The sequence below is a fragment of the Festucalex cinctus genome, chromosome 12 (genome assembly GCF_051991245.1).
Source record: "Festucalex cinctus isolate MCC-2025b chromosome 12, RoL_Fcin_1.0, whole genome shotgun sequence".
Taxonomy (NCBI): Eukaryota; Metazoa; Chordata; class Actinopteri; order Syngnathiformes; family Syngnathidae; genus Festucalex; species Festucalex cinctus.
The window spans coordinates 7,586,339-7,613,641 of record NC_135422.1 but is presented as its reverse complement, the minus strand read 5'-3'; the positions used below and the strand labels follow the sequence as shown (position 1 = coordinate 7,613,641).

Genomic DNA, 27,303 nt, shown 5'->3' with positions numbered 1-27,303 from the left:
GAAAGCGCATGTCAGTATGCATGACAGTTTCAGATTTAAGTAGTGTAAATGAGAGCGTTTCAGTAGCGTTTATAATAGTGGATTGTCTCAAAGGTCCATTGATTTTTATCTTTTTAAGATTACGTTATCAAAAATTATTTTACCATATTTTCCGCACTATAAGGCGCACCTACGAGCCTTCAATTTTTTCAAAAGCTGACCATGCCCCTTATAATCCAGTGCGCCTTATATATGGATCAATACTGAGCCGCAACAGGTCTCGCTGTCAAAGACGCTAACGGTGACCCTGCACGATTGGTGATGCGCATGCGCAGAAGATCCCGCCATCTTGGATCGCTAGCTAATACTACTTTACCTCAGAAAAAATAATAAAACAGCTGTTTATTCATTTTGGGAGTGAATGGAGTTGTCAGAAAGCTGGTTTGTAATCGATTAATAAAGTTTGACTGACCTATCTTACTGTTTTGTTGACATTCCCTTTAGCGCAGCACCATCTAATGGATGCATAACGTAACCCCAGCCTCTACTGTTGCGCCTTATACATGGAAAAAGTTTTAAAATAAATCATTCATTGAAGGTGCGCCTTATAATGCGGTGCGCCTTATAGTACGGAAAGTACGGTACTTGTTTTAGTATTTTTATTACTACAACTTTTGTGTTCTGTTTTATGTTCGGTTTTATTTGTTGCTCAATAACATTTAAAGTTATTTCTGAAATTTTCCCAGTATTAAATTAGCAAGTGATTCTGCTGCAAGAGATTGAAATACAAACATCCTAGTGTGTGTAGTGTCATGAATAGGGTTGAACATTCATTTAGTCTGAAGGGAATCCACTCATGTTCAGCTGATTGGGGAGGCATTCATGTGACTCTGGCTCCGTGGCCATTAGACAGAACCACACAAATGCACAACAACCTATTGCATAACATGAGTCATGATGGGCTGAGACAGTGATCATGTCTTTTGGGAGCAACATGAAAAAGAAACACTCTTGTTCATGTAATTTCATGTCCCAATTATAGCCTCCGCATTCAAGTTTGTTGGTACTTATTTTACGCCTTGTAGTTTATCTGCCCTGTAAAGCTGAATGGAATAATAGTCATTTTGAATTCTGACTTTGATAATATTTTCTTGTGAACAAACACTTTTACTATTTAATGTAATTACGGTAATTTGTTATACAATGTGCAATAACAACAAAGTTTCTGATTCAAATGTGCTGCTATAATAAATAGCCTGTTATGTATTGACAGAAATTATGTCATAAAAGCATAACAAATTTCACAAAGCAATTTAACTCATTTCAAAAGTTCATTAGGTCCATGTACAGGCAGTCTAAAAAAGCAATTTTAGTGTAAAATAAATAAATAAAAATCCATAGAATGATGTAGGCAGTGATGTGGGTGAGTCCGAGGTCCGTAATAAGCATTTTCTGAAGATGACGTCAATTCCTAGCACTCCCTGTCCCTTCCAATCTTTTTTCTTAAACAGCAAAGCACAAACATCAGCAATTAATCAGTGGCTTCACTTCTGCCATAGCGTTTCCTGCTGGGCATTTCAGTGAAAAAGACAAAATGTCCAAGCGAGAACATCCAATTTTTATTAAAATACAGTAATACATTTGTCTGCGGTGTCTAAAGAGGTTTCTTGGAAGCTTTCTAATGGTTGAAGTATTACACTTTAGTTTCAGCTCAACTACTTTTTCAGCAGCAAAAAATAAATAAAAAATCTTTGCGGTATTATCTGGCTATGACAAAGTAGGATTTGTTTTAGTTTTGAATGATATCTGACCCTCCTGTGCCCAAGGGACGAAGGCTAAAATTAAGACTAACATATAGAAATTGGGACTGCTTGTCGGCAACTGATTGACAATGAGAAAAACTGCAATTGAAAACAGATGGATAGAGGGAATGGTTACTGGAGAGATGATGGTCTACTTTCCGATTGACAAGCGCACAGCACCTGCATAACTACTCAAAGGCACAATACAATTGTTTCAAATTAGCTCTATGAATGTATTGTACATTCATAGATGCCGAAAGAGGACAGGTCATGATTAGAGAGAAGTAGCATGAAAAACATGTTTCTATCATCCTCGCGATATAGTTCATATCATGTAATGAGATTATCCTATCCTATTGAAGATACAGTAACACTTCAATACTCAGAAGTTAATTAATCCAAGAATATACTCAAATACCCGTACCTAACAGTAACTGCAACTAAAAATTATTTTTAATAATCTGTTGTATATTGCGTTGATTAATCCATGAATCTGATTAAAAAAAAAATAAAAAATACATTTTACACTCATATTTCCATCCCTTTATTAAAGAACAGGACATTATTTCAAATTTGCAGGGAATAAAATGTATAAATATAATTTAATTAGGATTCATTTCTGGGTTTGGTCTGGAGCTGTCAAAAAATCTGCAGAAATATTTTCCAAAGAAAAATCAGATGTTTGCAATTGGTTGCATGCGTCTCACTTTGAATAAAGCAAAACAAAAATAACCATATACCTGTTTTAGCTAGGGTCCATAGGTATAAAGGTTGTTTTGTCCTGTCTGTTGGTTGCGCAATATTTATCAAATAGGATTTTTGAGGTTATGTTTGATGATAGTGACCTAGAAAAATAGCACTGTTTTATTTGCAATGGTGATCGTTCACAGAAACCTAAAAAAGAACAAACACCAACACTACAGTCTGATAATTGGGTCATTTTAAAAAAACAAAAAGGACAGAATGACAAAGTTTATTAACTTGTGTTTTTTTTTGTTTTAATATTAATGATAATAAAAATGCTTTGACAACGACCTCTAGATCCTATCCTAGTCTTATCATAGTGAAAGAAAGGGAGAAACAATATGGCAAAATCATCCCAGTGACTATTTTTAGCATGTGCATCAATTATCAGTAGGTAGAATGCAGTGGCATATGACACGGCTAATGCTATAACCTACATGATGGAGGCACACACTACATTACACTGCTCTGAGCGGTGAGCTCCCAACAGGGCCTCATTTATGGACGTGAAAGACGACAAGGCCTTCATGGAAGTGACAGTGGTCTCAGATTGTCTGTCCTTGACATAGAGGGGAGAGACCTACGAGGTTTGCCAAGAGTGGTGATAGCCCTTGTTTGTCCATGTCCCCCTTATGAGTTACATAAGCACCCCAGATGGATTTTGGCATCCGAAGTAGTGAGACAGACACCGATGTCACCTCTCTGCATGTAACAACCAAAATTGCTGAGTTGATTTATTTATGCATTTAAACTACCTACAATCTCCATTAACAACAGTGAGGCTCTTACTTGCTAATACAAGCACACATTGATCGCTTCACAAGCAAATTAGGTTCCCCTTCATTTGACAATTGGCATAGATTTTAAACATATAAGGCCAAAATATCCCTAATGAAATTTAAATTGCACTAATAAAATAGCCACTAGAGGGTGCCAGATCTGCACAAATGGAAATAAACCTGACTTTTTAACAGATGTGTTCCTTTTAAATATTGTGAACATGACAAAAAGATCAGTGCAAGCAATACAAAGCATTGTTCATGTACTTCCGTAACCAATTGTTTTCCCCTGACTTTATATGTTAAGGTTTTTAAGAGGAGTTTGATGGGTTATTTCCAATTTTTTTTCCCTTTATGAAATTCCACAAATGGTGGTTTTATATACGTAACCTCCATAATTTGTGTGGAAAAAGATAATATAAATGTCTAATCCAGCACAACACAATCCCTGAGCTCCAAGAATGATAAAGACAGTCTTTGTATAAAGCAACATTTGTGAGATTACTGAAAAGGGAGTCACTTCTCTTGAAAAATGTGCAAAATCTGTAAAACCACTGGAGTTAATGCTCTCAGTTTGAGAGGTTAAAGTCTTTTAAGCCTTAACGAGAATTAAGGGACATCCTACAAACACCTCGCAGGTTGTGTCCTCCCCATCATCCTTTAAGTCGTGACAGGTATCACACTGGTTTTAATCCCCTATATTAGTGGGATTTCAGCATGTTACTATTCAGAAACCAAAAAGGGCTGTTTGCTCATGAAGTTAATGTTCTGCAAAGTCACAGCTATAAGAGTGGATGGGAAAACGTATCAATACCGGGCTATATCAAATCATTTTCACACACAGTTCTGCATCAAATATTGATACTATTTAGCGGTCTTATTTCCAAGTACATACTTGATGATGACCTTGACTTTACATCATGTGAGTATCAGGATTATCTTTTATACAAGGATTCAAATGAACTTTGTTGTCATACCATAAACATTTCCACATGATATAGCATGGAATAAGATAGTTTATCCACAAATACACTTTTTAAATGGTTTTTGTAAGCCTAGTGTTGGGTAGCAATACTCTTAGCTAGTGAAGTAAGCAAAAAGCCTAATACTGAATAGGCTAGTTATCAGAAGTCTAGTGTTCGACTCAAGGAGGGAGTTGCAAGAGACAAGATTTGAGTTTGATACCATATATTTTTTTACATAAATTGACATACAAAACACAAATGGACAATAAACAAGGTCAAAGGGATGAATGGCCATTCACTCATAGAATACGCTTATCGTAATTTCAATACTGTTCAATATTCTTCGTACAATTAATGAAATCATCAATCCAAAATTCGCACCGTATTAGTTGCAAACCCAAGTGATTGCAGGTCCAACAGTCTCATACATGCAAGCACAACCAGCAGTCCTGCAATGTCCAGCAACACTTGATAGATACCAGCAACAAAGTAGTTAGCCTCTCCCGCCCACAGTTCATTGACAACCTAATCAAGTCATGACCAGTTGTCTGGAGGTAGGGTGGTGCAAGGGTGTTAGTGGGTTGTGTTGAGTGGGTAGAAGTAGTGTGTGGAAGCAGAAGAGATTTTTGTGGGCTGCAAGGAGCCCCCTACCGGCCCAGCAGGATAAGCGTGACTCTCAGTCCCAAAGGCTAGGCTCTAAGGACTGGTTCGTTAGCTCACCATCAACGTCGAAAGCCTGGCCTGTAGAATAAGGCCAAAGTTCTAATGAGACAAATGCCAAACACATTACAGGAATAGCATTAGCATTAGCTCACGTGTTGAGTTCAATAATTCAAATACTCAAGTGTGCACACAATTCATATACATTTAACACTTTCTGTACCATGTATGTCAACATCTATCAAATAAACAATTACATCATGAATAAATAGCATGTCGCTGTACTCGCATCAATCAATCAATAAAAGTAAATCTTTACAGGTAGAAACAGGCATAAAGTGCGGCCTACCTCACTCCATAGAAATAAATGGCGGAGGCCAAACAAATTGAATGTTCTGCACTCACCTCTCTCGCTCTCTCTTCTCCAAACCTTGATAGCTCAACAGTTTGGGCTCATAGTAGGCTCCTACAAGGTAACAGTCAGCTAGGATTTAACAACAAGCAAGGCTAAGACATACAATAAATAAAACTGAAGCGCCACAAACCTGCAACTGAATCTCTGACAACTTCCCACCTCACTTCCTGATTCAATTTTCCCTCCTTTTATATGTGCTCCTCATTAGTTACTCTGGGTCACATGACCACACGCAGAGAGGGATTTAAAGGAACAGGCACCGGATTTGGCACCCAGGCTACATTTTGTTGTCAGCTACATTTCCCCCTTTTACTTTTGAAGCCGCCCTGATTAGAATGCCCCGTGAATTGTCATTTATAAAACGAAGTGAAAGAAAAATACTGTCAGGAACCTGACAACATACACACACCCACACTGACTGTCCATTATCAACTAACTAGTAAATGAAAACAAGGTCAAGTCAGCGAATGCGGGAGACGGAAAACCAATAAATGCTGCATTCAGGCTGCCTGAGAGGATAAGATGCCTTACGGCTGTATTGAATTTAAATGACTTTCACCACTTTTGCTATGTTGTTGTTTGCTTAGAAATGCAATTATGTTTTCAACCTTTCTTGCACACATTTGTGCATTACAATGCAATGGCGATTCTAGTTTGAGTTGAAACTTCATAAGATTGAAGGAAACAAAATTGTTGAAAGATGCATTATAAGCCACCTTTAAAATCACTTGAATGTTATAATGGCATCTAAGGCTACAACCACACTACAGGACATGATGCAAAATTTGTATTTTTTTTGTTAAATCCAATCTTTTTATGTAGTCGTTCCTATTACAAAAAAACAAAATGTGACTTCTACTAATGTGAACAGAATGTGTCCATGTAGTGACACGCATACGCACAAACTATCAAGTGCCACAGTGTTTACAGAAGTAAATAGGGTCCCGTTTTTCCAGAAACTATCATCATATTATTATCATCTTATTATCAATATTACCATGATTTAATTGGACCTACATTCTGGACAGAAAACATCCAAAAAATATCAACATATAGGCAAAGGCTTATTTCATTGTGAAGGAGTTGGATTATCAAAGTGCTTATTAGCTTAAAATGGTGATGTAACCCAACTGTTGATGGGCTAAAAAAAAACCTCATTCCCATCATTATGTGCACACACGGCCAACCAGTGGCCTTAAGGGGGTCCGAAATGGTAATTTTTGTCCCGTATCCATATTTGGAGCCCTCCTGTAGCCCCACCGATGGCCAGAGTGTATCAACTCCCGATATGGATCTTTATTGAGTATCCGAGAGAATCAGATTCAGTCTTATGATCGGACCGATGCAGTTGACGCACTTTACGGCTGTTGTAAATCATAATGCCAATGTGTCTGCTGTACAGAATTACTTTTCACTACAAATACTTTAAACAAGCAGTTTCTCGTGGAGGTTGACAGTCTCTTCAAGTTCTATGTTCTCACGAACAGATGACGAAGAAAGACGGAGGAGGCATTCAAGTTGTGATGTAATTTTTGGAGGTTCAAGTGCCCAATGCTGTCTGGTTGTTGTGGTAAAGTATCCACAAAAATAGCTGCAACTTCACCAAACCTGGTTTTCTACACAGTATTATCTTGCTTGCTTGTCACCTGCTTGATTGTGAAGCAAATTGAGAATGGTGTTCCCGCTGCAGGAAGCAAATGTGCTCACATCCTGCTGACTTTGTTTTTACAAACACAAAGGTTAGAAGAGAAAAGGGGAAACAACTGTGAAAGGCTGACGTCTTTGTGTGGCTGACCGAAAAAGTGAAACCCATGATCCACTTCCTTAAAATTGCAGCACAGTGCTATTGTTTCTTCCAATAAAGAGGGTTTCTTCCTTTTCTTGTGCTTCGCAAGACGACGCAAAAACAACTAAATCGAATTTCACTAAATGCTGGAGAGAGGTGTGCCACATATCACTGGGAACAAACTATACAGTGGTTCCACATCCAGGTATTATTGTGATATCATTAATTTTTGCTTGAGTCATTACAAAACATGGGCAGATCTAGTGTAAATGCATATTTGCATAGGTTTACAATTGGGAAATGATTGAAAAACAATTAGACTTTATGTTGTGTCCTTGACTTTTCCAGCTGTCAACAAAATCAAGGATAAAAAGGAGGAAATGGACAGAATACTGTTAAGAAATCAAACTGATGAAAACAACATGAGAACTTATTAGGATGACCGACTGAAAGTTTGCTCAGATAACCTGATAAAGACTCTTACCCTTTTGTCTGAGGTATTTTTCTGAGATTAGCAGAGCACTCCCTTCTCCTCTAACTTCTTACTTGAGAAAGCAGATGGAACTTTACAGTGGACAGCTAAAGGTAAAGTCAACCCAATAATGTTCTTTACAATAATATATGTGCCCCTACTGTTCTAAACACAGCATATGGATGAATAGAAAACAAATGAACGCCGAGCAACTGTGATGTCATTTTCAATTGACAGCAAGTGACAAAATGGCCTCCCCGTGAGATGGAGTCTAAACAGGTGGATTTTTCTGCTTAATTAATATTTTACAAACCTAATATTAATCAAAATACTGTGTTTTGATTAGTGCGGGCACATAGAATAAATTATTTTTAACAAACTGACTTCCCCTTAAGCAATTTTATTGACGTATGTAAAACGCAGGGGATTTGCCATTAGTCATATTTGTTTTTGGCCTGCTCTTTTCCGACAAGGTAAACAGCAGTATCAACTAAATTGGAACATCTAAAGTTGAACCTGAATTTGACCCCTCCCACCCACTCAAAAAAAAAAAAAAAAAAAAAAAAAAAAAAAAAAAAAAAAAAAAAAAAAAAAGGTTGAATAAAAATCTAAAAAAAACAACAACGAAAAAACACTACTACTACTATAGTGGAATAAACACCAGAAAGTCAGTTGGCTGTTGAGTTACGGTTGTGAGCATGTTTTTGTTATGCTGAAGCATTCCCACATATGCTATTGTGATTTTTATTCTCCACACTTTTTTGCCGTGTAACAACTCCCACGTAATACTTCCAATTTACATTGTTAAAATTTCAACTAGCTTCAAAAATTCACGCCTCCCGGGGTATATAATCGTCTGATTCCACATTACTTACAGTATTTGCACAATTTAACATTTAATATAAACTTTTCCTCATTCATTCTCAATGGGACAGACAGTTAACCTTTTCTAAAGTATCACTTTCCACGTCCTCGTCCATACATATAACTTATCATCATTACCAGGTGGCTGATACTGCTCGGTGGCACAGTTGTTAAACCGCATTGTCCAGTAACCAGGAGGTTATAATTTCATAATTTATCACTCAATTTACTTCATAAGCATTCCACATGCATTCAAATCTTAAAATTCACCTATTAGCATTCAACTTTCAGTATTTCCCCGCAATTTCTCCAGAAATTGCACTAAAGTCTAGTTTTATGTTAATATTAACTTATATTTACACTTTTATGGCCATTAGGTCGTTGAAATGTTACATAAAACATTGGCAGTAAATAAAATGAAGGTTTTATAACGGCTGAAGGTCATCCACTGGATTTGAAACATCTATTTTTTCCTCTATATATTCTCAACTACTTGACTTTAGAGGTTCAACAGCGTAGTAAACATAATTTATAACGTGCATTTATGAGATGATAATTGATTCAAATATTTCCTAACCCTGTGTGGTATCGACTAGTGCTGGGTTGCACCAACTCCTACCCGCTGACTGGCACTCCCAGATTTATGCCCACCTCTTGACTCATCTATTTCTACTGTGGTTACTCATTGCCAAATGACGCTAGTTCAAGTCTGGACGCCCTCTGTTCTCTTCTGAAGTGTAGGCGGCAGAGTTCAGTGATAGACGCACACATTGTAAGCGCAACGGGCTGGCATATTCCCAGTCAAGAGGAAGTGTGAACACAAAACGTGGTTTGTTGTTGAACTGAGCTGAACTTGGCCAAGACAAAATATTTATATTTATCTCCTCATCCGAAATATCTCTGTCATTTCGTTCCAAATTACTTGCGAAAGACTTTCTGGCACAGAGAGTGGAAGTGGAAAGCAAAACATATTTAGAACGTCCTCTTTTTTTTTTTTTTTTTTTTTTCCCTCCCCATTGTAAACACTCAATTTCAACTCCATTAGAAATAGCTCCAGTTCATGCATGGTGCCAAATAATGTTTATTTTGGCAGGGCACACAAGTACACCAAGTTCTAATCATAAAATAGGGTCCAAAAATGGCTTTGATGTTTTTTTTTTAATCAATTTGTCCGCAGCCCTCATAACACAACCAAGGTGGTATGGCACATTACTGCTCTGTGAGATCACCAGGGTGCCACGGGAAATTACCCAATTTCACTCAGTTTGCATTCATACTATTATTTATTGATCCAAATTAATTCTGTTGTGTTTTCAGCACATACGCGTCACAGTTTAGAGATCATGGTTTCGAAAATGGGCTCTGGCCTTCCTGTGTTGAATTTGCATGTTCTCTCATGCTTGAATGAGTTTTCTCTGCATACAGCGGAGTCCTGCTATTCGCGGGGAAAAGGGACTGAGTCAGGCAAATATTTGCGAATAATTGGGTCTTTTCACAAAATGCCGTGAATTCATTTCCCTTAGGGAAGTTGCGGCTTGTTTTGTTCCAATGTGCACATTATCCTCCAAATCTGATGGCCGTTTTAAGCAACCACAAATTTCACAATCTCCCTCTTGAGTTGATGGTATTGCTCCGTGACAGGGCTTGCTTTCCCGTGACCGCAGTTCATAAATACATTAAATTAAAAGGAAAAAAATCGACTAAAGAAAGAGATCCCCACCATCTATCCATTCTCTGCTCTATATTTGGGTTACAAACATCCACCAGTGTCCGGATCCTATGACATTATTCATTTCTGTAATAAGATAAGTAACATTGTAAGTGTATATCCATTATGTCTTCGTTCGGCTGCTCTATATTTACCCCGTGGCTTTTTTTTGTGCTTCATTATGGACCCGAAGCACATCCCTGTACATTAATTTGCTTGCTACGTCAAGTGAAGTGGCCATCACCCACTCTCCACTTCTGTGTTTCCGGTGGCATGTTACAAAAATAAGAGCATCGAGACACTAACTTCCTGGTTAGCCTCCGCATCGGCTAGCCGCCAACCAGCTATTTATTTACCTAGTTGTTAGTGGCGGGACTTTGACTAGATGATGTGTGAAGCAGTAAGCATTAACAACAGTTAATGGGTTGTTGATATGTTGATGATGGAAAAATACTGGTGGATGAATGTTGAATGGTAAAGTGCTGTGAAGCTAGCTAGCTAGCTAGCTAGCACCAACATGTTCTCTCGCTCTTGAGCCTTCGCCACTTAAATTTATACTTGACTATACGCAATAAAACAGGACATGCAACAAAACTGTTTCCCTAAGTACATACATGAAAAAAAAAAAAAGGTTCTGACATTTTTTTCCCCCCACGTCATAGAAAATTCGCAGGTAAGTGTGGATTTTTGCAGATTGAGCCTAAGGGTAAATTTGCGACTGCCCGGCCGCAAACTTGTGGGAGTTGACTGCACTCCGGTCGCCTCCCGCATTCCTAACACATGCAAGTATGTTAGGTTAATTGAAACTTCTAAATCAGGGAAAGGCAACAGGCAGCCGTGAAAGATTTCAAAGTCACCACTACATCAATCTCAAAAGTACAAAAACAGCACCCCCACCAAGAACCATTGACAGTTCAATTACTAAATTTGTGCTCTCCAAAAAAATGAATATATCTGACCAGAATTTCAGATATTCTTCTGTACTTTGGTTTAATTAAAACAAACACATGCACACATTGTCTTATTTTGGCCCCCTCCATCGTTTAAGTTACTCAACCCTGCTCTAAATTGTCCGTACATGTGAATCCGAGTGTGAATGCTTGCTTGTCTGTATGTGCTCTGCAATTGGCTGGCGACCAGTTCAGGGTGTACCCTGCCTCAGGCAGGCTGAACAATTACTGTACAGTAAATGCTTTCCTAATAAGAAGTACAATAAACCTGTGTATCCACCTTTTACTATTCATACTACAGAATAATTCATGACTTCCTGTGTGTAGTGTACTGTATATCAACTTTGTGTTCAGTTGAACAAGCCAAGATTTTAGTAAACACACTTGTGAATAAACTGAATCAAGATCATCATTATTTCAGTATTCATACTTTGTGACATTTTTTGTTTGGTGGCATGTTGTGAGGTTTTTCTAATTCGAAATGGGCGCCTTGGTGAATACATCTAGGGGGGGAAAAAAACAAAACTTAAACTGGAAGGAAATAGGGTTGGTTCCCTTTTCTAGAAAGATTCTTAAAATATAAATAAATAAATAACTTTTAGCGTGTGTGGTCATTTTTGTGTCTACTTCATAAGGTTGTTGCCAATGAAAGCATGCTAAGCTCAACAAGTCCATACACAATAAATTGATGCTGCATGGTGCCGGTACCTATTGCACAATGTAACATGCCGTAAGTGATGCTGAATTAAGGGCCCAGTGCCCACCATCTTATATCTGACCCAGGTCTTATCCAAAACAATTGTCTGAATACTATTTGTCAGAGGAAGTTTGGGATTTAGAATTCCATTGATGTAAGTAATGAAAGTGTACTGAAACAAGAGTCATAAGTATATAAATCAACGCTGTGGTACATTGGGTGTAACATTCGTCACGCCAAAACAATCGTGTATTCAAAACAACAATTTTCAGAAAAACGGTGGTCAAAGACAAAAAGAGGTTTCCTCGTCAAATAAAGACATTGTGTCTCCTTTAATGTTGTATATCGATGTAGGTTCATGCTTGCATTGTTACTATGCGTCATTCCTTTGGACTCACATGCAGTCATCGAGTTTTCCAAGCATCACAACCTTCCTCCTCCTCACTCTTAAGTAAACTCGCCTTTCCTGTGGGAGCGAGTCGATAGCCGCCGGGTGTTTCTGTTGTGCGCGGGCCATCTTTATGACTTATTGGCAGCAAAGCGGGACTTGTTGCATTTGATTCCCACGTGGGTGCGTTCAAGAACACTTTTGCCACAAGAGACATTGCCACCACGACGACGACAGCATGTCTGAACACAGGGTGGACCTCTGGGTGCTGTCACGAATATCTGGGTTCCGACTGATTAATAGGCCAATTACGGCCCTTCGAATATCGGACAAAATAATTGGCCAAATGGCCGACTGTTTTTAACTTTAAATACTCAAAGTATTTACAGCACACAATTAACAATGGTTTCATTATTTATTACATATGAATCTACGCAATGTAATTTAGATGGCACTATTTTACACACAACCTAAAATCACGGTTTGTTGAAAAAAAAAAAATGTGCAACATAAATTATACATTTCATACGCATTCAACTACTGGTAAACCACATCTTACAAGGAGGTTAATGTTCTTATGACTTCATAAATTAAATGCATTATACCACACAATGCCTTCTGGGAACATATATATTTTTTAAATAATATATTTACAGTTGACACCTGCTATTTATGAGAACAGAGAAGCAACTGGTTGTGTTGAATGTGTATGACATTCAAACCCGAAAAATGACAATGGAAAGGTTTACAAACAAAATCTAGTTTCCAGATAAGTAAACATTTGACCTAGCTTCTTCCATTTCTTCTCATACTATTACTACTTTTTTCTTCTTTGCATTTCTCATCAATGTGGCTGCACCGTGGCACAATGTTGCCTTAAACAGATCACTATTGGTACGATAAAATACATCTGGTTAGGGAAAAAGACTTGTGATGGTTATATGTGGGGTCTCTCAAATTTTAAGAATTGGTTAAGAATGTGTCATTATGTATATAGGCCGTAGAAATCAGAAGGTAGATCAGAAGATTGAGGCGGTAGTCATGTGCATACACATCCAGGGCCGCTGGAATGTGAAGCTGACAAGCCTGCTTTTCATGGGCATGTCACCCCGAGTGGGTAAGCTGGTACTTAAAAATGGAAATGACAGACCACCAAGTGACCTTTCCGGGGTAAGAATAAACGTTTGATGTAGTGATTAATAAAACGCAGCATACTCTAAAAAAGATAATTGTTGTTAGGATGAAGGGGATGTGGGGGAATGAAAACATTGCAGTTCCACATGAGCCACGCTAGTGTTAAGAAGAGGCAAGTACACCTTACCTTGCTCCCTGGGATGACGCCGTCGTGATGGTGAAAACCTCAGCAGCAGGAGGAGGAGGAGGAGGGGAACGTGAAGATGATCTCCTGAATTGGATTTAGCAACAATTACAAAAAAAATGCGTCCAACCGAACGAGTAAGATGAAGGTTTGTGGGGTTATTTCACAAGGCTGCTGTCCATCCATGTTTCTTATGCGCCTGGTTGACGAACATCGGCATTGCAAAACAGTCGCCTCCAAATAAACAAAACAGCTCGCATATAGCTAGTCCTGGCAGATAGCGTAAGAAGCCTCCCAACTGTGCTTTTATTACGAGGCTTGTGAAAACAACAACGGCAGCACTTGGCCCACGGTTCCGTGAAGAGTGCGCAATGTCCGCCAGCGTCTACAACATGCAAGCGTCCGTCCTGGTCCTTAAAAAAAAAAAAAAAAAAAAAAAAGGGCAGGAGGAAACCGAAGAAGGAGGCGGTGCTTTTACCTCTAGCAGTCGCCTGCTGCTGCCAACCTCAGTAGGAAATGAGCCCGCTGTTGGGACGCCATAGTGGGTGTGCGGGAGAGGCTTCCTGTTTGCTGCTTTAGACAAGAGGACGCTACAGCAAACACTTGGCAGGCAGGCAGCTATTTTTAAACCAGCCACACCGCCCCCTGCTGGTCAAACGTAGCCATCGCGTCATCGACACTCGTCTTGTGGTCACGTGGTTTTGTTTTCCCTGACAGAATCTAATGAGATTGAGTGGATGCATGGATTTAAAAAATAAAAATAAAAATGTTTTTAGTCCCAATTAATTCATGATTTAACAAGGGTGTCAGGGTCAAGTACGATTTCACATTGACGAGACAAAAGTTGAACTTTTTGTTCAGCAACACTGGAGCGTTTTCAAGCATGAGCAGACTTTTTGAGGTCATGCCACAACATTTTTGAACAGATTCAAGTTGAGACTGACTGTCTCTCTCTCTCTGAGTGTGTGCGCGTGTGTGGCATGTGTTAAATGTGCAACTCAAACACCAAGCTAAATAAACATTTTTCTCTTGGGTTTTTATTGATTTTTAGCTTGAAATCCCAACACATATTAAGTAAAAAAATATTCATATATATTTTCATCTTTATTCCAGTTCTCTCGAGGAAAACTATTCAGTAGCATTATCAACACTAATGGTTCAACAATAGTTAAGACTGTGACAAATATAAAAAACATTGGAAAGCAAAAGAAAATGAAATTAAAATGCTTGCACTCAGTATATACAATTGTTGAGTGGTAAAAACTTCACCACTGCAGCTTCATATCAGCTTTGCTCCACACATACTTCCCTCCCCTTTTTAGAAACATTTTCTCATCAAATCCACTAAAGCTGATGGCCGCGCCCACGCCAACATCAAGGATGGACTTGGATGGGTCCTTTCGACCCTCTCGACAGTCCAGGAAACGCATCTGAGGGAGAGAAAGAAAGGACAAAAAAAAACATTTGAATGCCTCAGTGCTAAACAGAAAGCATGCATAAAATGTATTCCCCCCACAACAACTGAATGGAGCCAGTGTTGCTCATGAGTCTGCAGTGAATGATGTCATCAGTCACGCTAAGTGGAACATGAAAAACCACTTACATATTCATCCAAGATCAAGTAAGAATTCCTCATCTGTGAAGACAAAACCACAAATATTTGTTTTAGTTTGTGAGCCATAAGAAGTAAACAAATCGCTCCTATTAAAAGACAAGAACCCTTGTATACAGCAATGCTTGTTTTAAAGTGCTTTATAAATAAAGTTGATTTGAGTATTCTGCACTCCTTTTTCCATGCCAGTATTTTATTAACTCATTCACTCCCAGCCATTTTCACAGAAGCAATCCCGTTTGCTCCCGGCTGTTTTACTGGATTTTGACTGATTTTGCAAGGCCCACAGAATATTGTGTTCTATTGCTAAAAAAAAGCGTGGAACCTATCAAAAGAAAGATTAAAGTCTCTTCTTTCATCAGGAAAAAAAGTATGTTTCTATCTGTTTCCATTTTGCAGTAATTAGCATTAGAAGAGAGCTAAGTTTCATCAGTTTTCACAAATCTTTTTAAAATTGTAAGTAATTTAGCTTTTTTTTTCTACATGGCCCTGGTTGATCTCCTTTGCTCTGCTGCCACCTGCTGGCCGTTTGTGTAATTTCTGCCATTTCTGCAACTATTCTTTGCAGATGAGTGGCTGCATCAAAGCCTTCTGTATGTTCTAGCATTAAAAAAAAAAAAAAGAAGAAGAAGAAGAAGAAACAAAACGTATATATATGTCTTTGGGACACTAAAAAAAAAAAAAAAACGTATTTACACGTTATTGGGAACAAATGAGTTAAAGCAGTATAAAGACCATGTCTAAATAACTCGATTCAATGGTACCTTCTCATTGGACTCCGAAACCAGGCATGAGATGCTGCTGTGTCTGTCCAAAAACTCCTGAAACTGGTGGTCGCTGATGATGAACCTCTCGGCTTCTCTCAGGGCTTCTTCTCCTGCGTTCTCGCCATCAATCAACAGACACTGGAACACCTGAACACAGGAAGAAAAAAGAAATTGCATTGAGAATCAACATTGTAATAAAAATAAACAGTCCTCTCCATTCCGCGAGTACCTTCCATCGGACTGGGTTGAGCTGCATGATGTGTTCCGTCATGTCCTCGTCCACATTAAAGGTGTTGATGACCGAATTGATTTTAAAGGCCACTTTGTACTGTCGACACCAGTTCTGGATCTTGTACAGGTTGTCAAGATGACTCTTCCTGCCTTGAGTTCGGCCAATCAGCTGGTTGGTCTCTTCGTTAAAACTGTCACACGATATGGCCAGGATGTCAAGATGGTCGCCTACGACAGAAAAAAAAAGAGAGACAAACTGTGAACTCTGGTACAGAAAACAACACTTTTTGATAAGTTATCGTTTTACGTTCCGTAAGTATTTACTAGCACTTTATCAGGGGAGAAACCATATTTGATTACTCAGGACGTCTCACTGTAACACAGTGTAACAGCAACATTGTTATTTCTACTATTAGAAAAATGAAACTATCTAGAATTGTACAAGTGTAGAAGGCCACATGTGGAAACCATCAGACAACAGCTAAAACCTCTCATATGCTTCAATACGGAGTAAATCTACCAAGTGAGGAAGTTGGTACATTACAATGCAGTATTAAAAAAAATGCAAATAACTAAAAATGCACTATCGTATGTGAACACGATGTACTAAGCCTTCTCTGACTAATAATTCTGACTACTATCTGGCTCTACCTAGTGGGGAAACTGGTAAATTACCATTGTGTCAACCTTTTTAGTAGATGGACAAATGACATGTTAAGGACAGGAAAAAAAAAATATAATGACGTGTTAAAAAATAATAAATAACAATAATGTGTGAGAGGACATATAACTGTGTGTCTATTTTTTATTTTTTTTAGTTTTTCAATTATTATTATTAGCCAACTGCGAAAAGTTTGCACTGTCACATAATGTGCATTCATCCACTTTATGTATTGACATGCATGAAAAAATGTCAGAATACATTGTGAGGGTTTATAGTGTGGTCTGCCATGATGATGATGATAATAACAACAACAACAACAATAATAATAATAATAATAATAATAATAATAATAATAATAATAATAATAATAATAGTAACTTGTGAGGAGCAAGTGGTTCAGAAAATGGATAGATGGATAATAATAGTGATTATTATTATTATTATTATTATTATTATTATTATTATTATTTAAAATTATATGTCTGTTTTTTGTTTTTTTGAGTTTTTTTTTGGGGGGGGGAGATATTATTATCAAAATTACTAGAGGAATTGGCACTTGGTATTGGTATCTCAAGGGTTGAGTACTCGTACTGGTATAAGCCTGGGGGAAAAGTGGTATTAAACATTCCTAATAATAATATAAAGTACATAAAACTGAATAATCATAGAAATTACTTAAAAAAAATCTTACAAACTACAATGATTGTTTCAGGTTTAACTAGAAATAGAATTCAAATAGCAAAAGTACAAGGCCATCTAAAAATAATAACGACAGTAATACAATTTTTGATATTCTTTGTACAAAAGAAGTGGAATAGGAAATATTATTCACCAAAATGGTTGGGTTCCAAAGTCATTACTTTGTTTCCATGTTATCCATTACTGTATGTGGTCTGAACTAACATTTAATTCACCTGGTCTTTGCAGTACTATACTTGTGTTTTGAAATTGTTCATATATTCTGTGTGACTTGTAAGTGCAGCCTCCCAGTCTCCAGTAAGCAACTTTTGTTCAATTGAGTGGATATCAACAATAGAATTCTTCTTTCTAATGGATGGGAGGTTCCAGTTTTTGCCTGGTACAAGAAGAGACCCAACTGACAAAAAGATAAGGCCAAATTTAAAAGGAGAAGTTGGGATCGGGTTGGCTAATTTAGATGTTTTTTTTGTTTGTTTGTTTGTTTGTTTGTTTTTTCAATCAATCATCCTTTCACTAATCGATACCACTTCTAACATCACAGGTGAATTGGAGATCACAACATGCAAAGTCCATGCAGGAAGGTCAGAGCCAAATTTCAAGGGCGCGAGGCAGACATGCCATATTTACCATATTTCTGGAACCATTGTTCTTTGATCATGCTTCCATTGCTGACTATGCTGACACTCGGAAGCTGCAAGTCTTGTTTGCAGAAGTGGACTAACTTTCCAAGAAAGTCCCCTTTTTCAGGCAAGAACGGCTCTCCTCCAGAGAAGTTGATCTTTTCCATCCCTGACAGAGAAATACATTTTTAATCAAATAGATTAGTGAAGCGACACATAACGAAGACTTCATGTTGTTTACCTGCATCCTTTAGGAGTTTGAGGCCTTTCTTGGCTTCCTCCAGAGGCAGCACAAAAGATGTTTTTGCCGTATGGAAGCAAAAGCCACACTTGTAGTTACATTTGCGTGTAAAATGGTAGTTCACGCTGGTTGGAATCACACCATTTGGACTGGCTTTGTTGACATCTGGTTTGGCGCCCGGTGCTGCGCAGGGTCCCGACGTCCAGGAGAAAGTTCCGTCCAATACTCTGGCTAAAAAGGAGAGGATTGTTGTGACGACGTGCTGCATGAGCAGCAAAGGTCCTGTAACAACACTGGACATATTCATTTTCTTCATTTTCTAAGCAGCTCTCTCAATCGTACATTTGACTGTGCTGATGTTCGACTCAGCTTCCCTGCTTAAATAGAGCCAGAGGATCATCTGACCGGCCACAGTTTCTGTTTGCAAACAATGAAAATGAAACTTACTACTGGGTGTGTGGTTCATTAGACTGGAATCTATATATAGAGTACTGATGTGTTCAGCCACCTCAAGCTTATAATAATCTCCTTTAGTAAACATTAAAAAACATTAAAACTGTAAATAAACTGCAGTATGTTATTTTCTTTCCGTTAATGCTGAACATTGCCAACTGTCCCATCATTTTTGCATCATTTAAATTGTCACAGCACATCACCACCTCTAAGAAAATCTAAGAACAAAATCTAAGAACAAAACCATTAATTATAGTGTGTGTGACCATTTTAAATATTCTCCATGCCAATTCAGGATTGTGTAATGTTACGTGGAGCTTAACAGTAGACAGTAGCGTTGGAAAAAGAAACTCATGTTTTATTTCTGAATTGTGTTGTGGCTCCTCCCCAAGGTAAGAGGGAGAGGTTTGATGATAAAATGTACCTTTAGATGTTTTTGATTGAAATAGCTTTTGATTTCAGCAACTACAACCTCTTAATGCAAGTTCAAAAAAATGACAAATTTCAGTTCATTACAACGTATAAGTTCAAAAAATGACAAATTTCAGTTCATTACAACATATAAAATGTCTTGAAACACTGCTATGAATAATAATTTGGAACAGTGCATTTTAGCATTTGTTTATAAACATTCAATTACTTTATCACAGGTGACAATTTCAAAATACAGTAAAGTAATGCTGTTTGTCATTTGCATAGATTGTATATTTGATTTACAATTAGCGTTTTATTCATTTTATTGTAGTGATAGTATTCAGTTTGAGTCAAAGTTTACCTAATTTTACTTAGTGGTTCTCATAGCCAATCAAAAGGAGGCTCAATTTAAAACGTCAAGACTTAAAAGGTGATGTCACATGATGTGACGTCATCGTCTGTACAGTACTTTTTTAAAATCCTGTCTTGGATCAAGTGTATCTAATGTTAACGGCGTGTGTTTCGCTTTCTTCCTGTATTGGGACGATTGCGTAACCTCTTCCACGCTCGAGCCAAACAAAATGTTTCGGTTCCAGCGCAGTGTTTACTTTCGTTTTCCCTTCCGCAGCCTGAAAACCGAAACGCATGCAATGTCGATGTCGAGGCGGACAATGGCACTTCTCTCTCAGTGGTCCTCGCGTGTGTTCTCTGTGGATGTGGACGGTGAGACGATTTACTTTAAAAACGGCGACAACCAACCCGGAAAAGAAGTACAGCGAATATTTGGTGACGTACAAAAGGATGCCAAGTGTTATTCTTTGCTTGTTTCCAGCGGGGACAAAATCCACACTGCAAGATTTCACTGGAAACTCAAAGACAAACTGTTAGCAGCTCTTCCTCCACAGTGTCATTTGTCTCCGATGTGCTCGTTTTTGCCTGGCGTCAAAGACTCCCTCGTACATGGCTATTTCTTGCAAGCTGCTTCTCCTGAGAGCTCCGCCACAACAGAGCGACTTTTACGACAGTGGCTGCAGCTTGACGACCCCTTATTGGTGTGCTCGTACATGCAGAGGAATGAGAACTCTTCACGGTGGAGTCAATATCTTTGGAACCACGAACAGGAACACGACATTGTAAAGTCAGAAGCGCCGCAGTACCACCCGGCAACACTTAACCTGATCAACTCGGATGTTTTCTACAGTTTCCAAGCGGCCCGTGAGGTTTTTAAGAAGGTTAATGTTGCTTACGATACGTCTAATTTATACACTCACCTGGTACTTCATTAGACACACACGCACTCCGTAGCTAATCACAATGATGCTAATAATAATAATGTATCAATTAAAATCATGAATGATGGTTCATTCCATGTGAAAGGGGGTGTACCTAATGAGGTGACCTATAATTGGAAGTACTGTACTGTTACGTGAATGTGCCAATTTGAATATATGGCGCCCTCATGTGGTGACATGGCGTCAGGTTCACTGAACAGAAAGACATAATAATTACCACACAAATAAGGAGAGAAGACAACCAAGTTTCTTTTCAAAGCTTTACAAGGAGAACGGCGAGAACTGCCACAATATAATTCATGCTACGTTAGTAATCATATTTTTTATGTAGGTTACATTAAATTACGTCAACCAAATATTCATGTTATATTACTGCAGGATTTATGTTTGAAAAAAATTACACCGAAGCACATTTCAGCTATATTGACCCAATTTGTGAAAATACTGGCTTATTGGTTCTAAATATGCCATTATTTTTGTTCCCCTAAGATCAAATGTACAGTAGGCACCAGCAAGCTATTCATCAATCAAAAATAATTAAAGACAGTTTGTTAATTGTACAGGATTGTATTCAGTTAATATGTGGTTATTTGGAATGAAATTGAAAAGTGGACAACACAGCGATAAAGTGGTGTAAACGTCTGCCTTACATTATTGAAATATTGGGTTCAAATCTTAGATTGGCCTTCCAGTGTTGAGCATGTTTCCCCCATGCTCAAATGTCCTCATCATATTCCTCGTATAGTCCAAAAACTGGAATGTTAGGTTCATTAAGGATTCTCAATCGTCTGCATATGAATGGTTGATTGTCTTTTAATTGTACAATACATTGAAACATTTTGTAATGCACTGTAGAGGATGTCCTCATCTACCGTCGTATACAATTAGAAGCAGATCCAAATGTATGATGTCTGACCTCCCCGTAGGTCTGCTCTCTACTTGACTCCTTTATCTCTGTTTATATTTAAAACCACAGAGTAATTGTGGGTGTCTTGCAGTGTGCTGACATCATTCCGGAGGCTGCATCTGTACTGGAGCTGCTGCCTTGTGACGCTGACGTGGAGGCCAGAAGCGGACCAGACTTCCCCGTTATTGTCTTGGAAGGCCTGGATGCCACAGGTTAATGCCATTAGGCCAATAAAGACATGACCGCCATGATGTATAGATGTTATGTGAAAGCAATGGCCTCTCGCTGTCTGCTGAAGCTATTATCCACCAGTGAGATCGGGCCTAATGGAATATTGTGCATCATGACCTCAGAAGAGGAATGTCGCCGGGAGAATGGTTTATTGAATGACACGCTCCTGCAATATACTCTTTGGCAAGCCTCATGAAAACCTGTGATGCAGCTGAACTGTTTTTTTTTTGTTTTTTTTTAGGTCATCAACTTTTCAACAGTGCTGTGATAAAATTTTATGATTTACTCTCCTTCCCACTTTTTTTTCCCATCACAGGTAAAACCACACTGACCGGGTCTCTGAGGGATGTGCTGGGGGCCACTCTTCTACGGTCTCCTCCGCAATGTTTCACCCCCTGGAGGGCCCGCTTTGATCAGGAACCCCCTATCCTTCGACGGGCCTTCTACGCACTGGGCAACTACATCACAGCGCAACAGATTTACCGCCAAACCTCCAAGACACCTGTCATCATTGACAGGTAGAGAGTTTCGACCTGAGAAAATAGTCTGGTAGCCTTTCCATCATTTTGTCTTAAATGATTTTTCATGATGATGACGAAGAAAAACAAAAAAAAGTTTATTGTAGTATTTTGGCTAATTTTGGTTCATGGTTGCAATGTGGTTGCAAATTCTTCATGTTATTATTATTTTTGCCATAGATGACTTGGGAACAGTTTTGCCGCAGTTACCTTGAAAAAGTAACTTAGTTACTTTACTGACTACTTTCTTTGAAAAGTAACTTAAAGGCATACCTTACTGATTGGCCATTTTCAGCAGTAAAAAGTTAATATTTTGTCTATAATTAATGTGGTAACTTAATTATTTTTCATGTACAATTAATACCTTTTAAAAAGTAATTTTTCTACTTGCTGTCGACTGATGATGACATCACCTGTGCTGAGGAAGTAGGTAACGACCAATCATGGTTCACCTGTTTTCTGGGATTGGTCAGTAAACTGATCAAAAATGTCGTCATCAGTCAGCAGCAAGAGGACAAAATTGTTTTTAAAGTATTAATTGTTCGTGAAAAATAATTAAGCTAACAAATTAATTCTAGACAATATAGGAACTTTTCACTGCTGAAAATTGTTCAGTGAGTCAAGTATCCCTTTAATGACTTTACTGATTACTTGCTCTAAAAAGTAACTACATTAGATTAATAGTTACTATAATAGTTACATTCAGCAGGCACATAAAAATGACACCCAGTTTTGCCACTAAATTGTAAATGCATTTTTGACAATGACATTTAAGAATAAAGTTTGTTATTATTGTTAATTATTTTTAATTAAATTCTTTTAATTAGAATTTCAATTCATTTGTTTGTATTTTCACGATTTGACCTAACCTAGCATTGCTATTTATTTTTATTAAAAAAAAAAATGAAAAGACAGTTTTCCAACACTTCACTTGAAAAATATACTAAAAATATACTTTAATATTTTCTAAAATGAAGGTCTTTTTTTTACTTAACATATTTAACTATTATCAACATTTATAATAAACATTGTTTATAAATATAATTATTAAGTTTGAGGACCAATCACAATCTGGTGTGACTTTAATTATTTTTTTTTGACATTGTTACTGAAGCTAGGTGCAAAAACAGTCGACAGCACATGTACCTTAATAGTTTTGTTTTTTTTCTGACACAATGTCAAAATAGTGACTGTACTTCTTTTTTGAAAGTAGGAGCAAATATGTCATGCAAAGTAACTTTTAGTGCTGTTGGAGGAGTTACTGTAGTCAGATTACTCAAGTGGAAAAAGTAACACGTTACATTAGTTGTTACTCAAAAATACATATTTAGAGTAACACGATATCTCGTACAACATAAAAGAACACAATACAATCAGAAAACTAGCTTTTCAACAGCTGACACAACACAAGACTCAACGTAACCCTTTTAGACATCTGATAAGCGGGCCTTCGTTGACTTTGATCATAACTGAGGAAAAATGTGTGTACCTCACTTGATGCTCAGGTTCTGGCACAGCACTGCCGCTTACGCAATCGCCACAGCCATAAGCGGACCAGTGTGTAACCTCCCGGCAGAGGGTTCCGAGCTGTACCGCTGGCCCAGTGACCTTCTCCAACCGAGCCTGGTTGTCCTCCTTACGCTGGACCCTGAGGAAAGGAAGAGGAGGCTGAAGGACAGAGGTCAGGAGGAGACCAAAGAGGAGCACGAGTTGGATCTCAACCAAATTTTTCGACTCAGGTAATTAAATAGTCGCAAAGTATGTTGGAGCAAATGTTCTCTTTGTGTGTGTATATCAGTTTACTCACATAATCAAAGCTAGCAAAGAAACAAATGGTCCATTTGGATGTAATGGACTTCTGCAAGAAGATCAAAGACCATTTGATAATATTTGTGTCCAGGACGAGCGGGAAGCTGCGGAAAGTTACGACTCCCGGCAATATTGATAAAACGGATATATTAAATATATGTACTGAAGTTATATGTATTTAAGTTCCTACTGTAAATAAACAGTGTAAATAATATATTTCTACATCATCATCCAAGGTATACACTAGGGATGTAACAATATCCAAATATCACGATACGATAGTATCATGATATGAAGGCTACAATATGATAATTATCATGATATTGTGGGGAGGTTGGCGATACAAAAAAAGTCACAATATTGTAAAAAAAAAAAAAAAAAAAAGAGCTCATACTAAAAAAAAAAAAAACACTACATTACAACAACAATAAAACATTAAAGCAATTACAACCTACAATCTCTAATAACACTTCATATTGAGGCACTTACTTGCTAATGCAAGCCCACATATTGACTCGGTTCACATCATATTACTTTCCCCTTCATTTGACCATGAGTGTAGATTTTAAACATATAAGGGCCAAAACATGCCTTGTGAAAATTAAACTTCACTAAAAAACTAGCCACTTGAGGGTGCTAGAACTGCACACATGGAAATCAACCTGACTTTTTAAAACATATGTGCTACTTTTAATATCGTGACATGACAACGACGATATATTGTGGCAGTTTTAATATCGCGATATCACAATATTGCTGGTATTATTACATCCCTAGTATACACCAGCTCTCCATTAAAGTCAGCTTGGGTTGGCTCCCTGATGGATGGATGGATGTCTGTAATGAGTTATTTGATCACGTTTATAAAAGAACAGATTTAGACTGCTGAAAAAGATTTGTTATCGGCAAAGCCAACGCTCCCATGGCCTGTCTGCGCTTATCACAGTTGTCAGTCATGATTTCTCTTCTCGACTTTGAGATTAGAGTGGGATGTTTCCGACTTCACAGACAGAAGTCTTTCATCAAGTGTTTTACCTTTTGTTATGAGTCGACCTGACACTGTTGTGTAGAGACATCTCAAGTGTGCATCAAACACTTCATAATCAATTACGTTCTTATGAGTGGGGCGCTGATGAGGAAGCGCTCCATTAAAGCAATTTAAAACTCAACAGTCAGGGCCGGGCCTGCAGGCAAGACAGGTCGATGGCTACTTTCATTCATCTTTTCTCCCTGACATAATGGCCTTTCCACATGGGACAGCCAGATGTTGGGCCAGCACAATTAGAAAACGGAGGAGAGATTGCGCAGACTTGGTCAATCACTATCACAAGGACTCATTTGTCTCTGGAAATGGCTGCGCTATGGGCCATCTGTGGTGTTTCTTTTCTCATATATTTCAAGGATGCCTCACCATTCATCACTGCCTTCTCTATTCACCATCACTGAGGAGCTCACTTATGAGTTATCCCGATGTACACTATTGATGTAAAGTGCTCTTTACTTTGAACACTTCCTAATTTGTTGACAAACGCGACTGTGTGCGCGTGTATACTTACAGAGTGGAGGAGGCTTACAGGAGGATCAGTGGTCCAACTTGCATCAGCGTGGACGCCAGTTCCTCTGCAGAGCAAGTGCTCCAACAAGTGCTGCTTTTAATTAAGGCCAAATGCCACTTGTAAACAGCTCTCTTGTCTTTGGTGTCTGAGCATCAAGTGGATGCGCTACCTCTTGTGGCCACTGGGTGCCAGAAAAGGGATGCGAATGGCAGCGTGGTCAAAAATGAGTACAGCGAGATTCTACAGACAAGGGGCCAGAGGGGTCGCATTCACACCAATCAGAAATACATATTAATCTAAATGCACACAATCCCAAAGCCAAAGAGTGCATTTAGTTGCTGTTGTCAGCTCGTAGGAATCACACCAAGTATCATTTAGGCCCTTTGGAGCGCCACTTACAGCCTTCTGTACTCATGACGACACAGAAGAAAAGGACAGAACTCATCTAGGCTATCTAACAGCCACTTAAATTCAAACTGTAAGCCGCAAGTGAAATCTAAAGGGTAACTGCAATATAAGTTCATGAATTAGACACATGCATTCAAGCTGTGAGGAAATACAACCAGTGTTGGGCAAGCTACTTTGAAAATGCAGTGAGCTAAGTCACAAGTTGGTGTCTACATTAAGTTTCACTACCCACCAGAGACATGTAGCAAGCTAAGCTACAAGATGAAGATTGTCTATTTTATTTTATTTTTTTTGTAATGTACACCCGTGTACACAAAATTTGACCCATCACAAACACGCATTGTTTACTACTACTACCATAAGACTACTGAGAAATGTCGTTAAACTGGTAGTAACAGCGCTAATGCCCAACACTGGCGATATTAGCCCTGAATAGTAAATCAATGGTTGGAGCGCCTTTTGTCTAAATAATAGCATTTGGTGTTTTGGGGTATCAGCATGGTAAGTTGAGTTGCAAAGCACAAAACGTTCGTTGTGTAGAACATTTTTATTTTATTTTTTGTATGTGTATCCTCCACTGTATGTGGCACTTTGTGTTTAATTTAGCAAATGTAAATGAATGAACCCTCATGTGAATTACAGTAATTGCTTTACATTCCACTGAAAGCCAACTTTTTTCTTCACAATGCACAGTGATTGCTATGAATCAATTTTTATAAAACAGACTTACTAGTATAATGTTTTAAGTGTGTACAATGAGAGCACACACTATCTAGACATTTAATGTGATTGTATGTGAGACCAATAAAAACATGCCACCAAAAAGATGATTATTCTCATGAGTAGAGAAACCTCAAAAACATGCAGGACTCAGGCCCTCGAGGCTGACACTGTTGTTTTTTTTTTTTTTTATAACGTGGCAGTCAAAGAGCTAATGTGGTATATCTCCGAGTGCACCTTGTCTTGATCATGTGGTCAGAACCGTCAACAATTAAATTAAAGCTAATCCCGACGGGAGGAAAATTAGCTGCCAAATATAAACTTAAGCTCCGAAATTCAAAATTTACTGTACTGAGATAACATAGCCTACTCTGAATGGTCAATGCAAACAGTGAAGTCCGTTCTTTGAGAGGCTCTCATTACATTAGACGATATAGAAGTTCGAGTGTAAAAGAAAAGAAAAAAACAAATTGTCAACAGTGGCAATGTAAGATGGCCTGGTCTGTCTTCAGCTGTGGGGGGGGTCTATTGATAGTTCATGTGAAGGCGGTTTGTTAGTTTTGAATATTTTAATAGCTGAATGCAGCCTTTTACACCGTGCATCATGTGCTCAGGATCGTGTACTCTAGATGCA

General features: G+C 38.2%; 3 protein-coding genes across 6 annotated transcripts in view; 1 reads left to right on the top strand and 2 right to left on the bottom strand.

Moving 5' to 3' along the window:
• The window catches only part of rnf144aa (ring finger protein 144aa), a 32,196-nt gene extending 18,038 nt beyond the window's left edge, over positions 1-14,158 (bottom strand). Inside the window, exons 1-3 of one of the 4 annotated variants that reach the window (XM_077538049.1) lie at positions 5,475-7,053; positions 5,335-5,395; positions 4,990-5,031 (exon numbers count right to left, since the gene is read on the bottom strand). The gene's annotated coding sequence lies outside the window, so the exon portion shown is untranslated. Of the gene's footprint in view, positions 1-4,989; positions 5,032-5,334; positions 5,396-5,474; positions 7,054-13,530; positions 13,975-14,005 lie in introns of those variants that run through there. The other 3 variants (XM_077538046.1, XM_077538048.1, XM_077538047.1) reach the window with 3 other exon arrangements.
• Positions 14,159-14,544: 386 nt separating this feature from the next.
• On the bottom strand, positions 14,545-18,775 carry rsad2 (radical S-adenosyl methionine domain containing 2). The gene is made up of 6 exons (XM_077538090.1): positions 18,362-18,775; positions 18,128-18,289; positions 16,136-16,365; positions 15,904-16,053; positions 15,131-15,163; positions 14,545-14,957 (listed from the first exon to the last, which is right to left on the bottom strand). Exons 1-6 carry the CDS (start codon positions 18,675-18,677, stop codon positions 14,793-14,795), a joined length of 1,056 nt encoding a protein of 351 aa, XP_077394216.1. The 5' UTR covers positions 18,678-18,775; the 3' UTR covers positions 14,545-14,792.
• Positions 18,776-19,689: 914 nt separating this feature from the next.
• cmpk2 (cytidine monophosphate (UMP-CMP) kinase 2, mitochondrial) lies at positions 19,690-26,760 on the top strand. The gene is made up of 5 exons (XM_077538087.1): positions 19,690-20,460; positions 21,519-21,639; positions 21,975-22,176; positions 23,682-23,915; positions 25,544-26,760. Exons 1-5 carry the CDS (start codon positions 19,810-19,812, stop codon positions 25,662-25,664), a joined length of 1,329 nt encoding a protein of 442 aa, XP_077394213.1. The 5' UTR covers positions 19,690-19,809; the 3' UTR covers positions 25,665-26,760.
• Positions 26,761-27,303: the final 543 nt, after the last annotated feature.

Bases quoted from the DNA above. Each gene is read 5' to 3' on its own strand.
- rsad2 (XM_077538090.1), bottom strand. From the start codon at position 18,677: ATGAAGAAAATGAATATGTCCAGTGTTGTTACAGGACCTTTGCTGCTC. The intron at 15,164-15,903 runs GTACCATTGAAT...TTGTCTTCACAG, and splicing joins TTTCGGAGTCCAATGAGAAG to ATGAGGAATTCTTACTTGAT. The intron at 14,958-15,130 runs GTAAGTGGTTTT...TCTCTCCCTCAG, and splicing joins ACTTGATCTTGGATGAATAT to ATGCGTTTCCTGGACTGTCG.
- cmpk2 (XM_077538087.1), top strand. From the start codon at position 19,810: ATGTTTCGGTTCCAGCGCAGTGTTTACTTTCGTTTTCCCTTCCGCAGC. The intron at 21,640-21,974 runs GTTAATGCCATT...TTCCCATCACAG, and splicing joins GGAAGGCCTGGATGCCACAG to GTAAAACCACACTGACCGGG. The intron at 23,916-25,543 runs GTAATTAAATAG...GTATACTTACAG, and splicing joins AACCAAATTTTTCGACTCAG to AGTGGAGGAGGCTTACAGGA.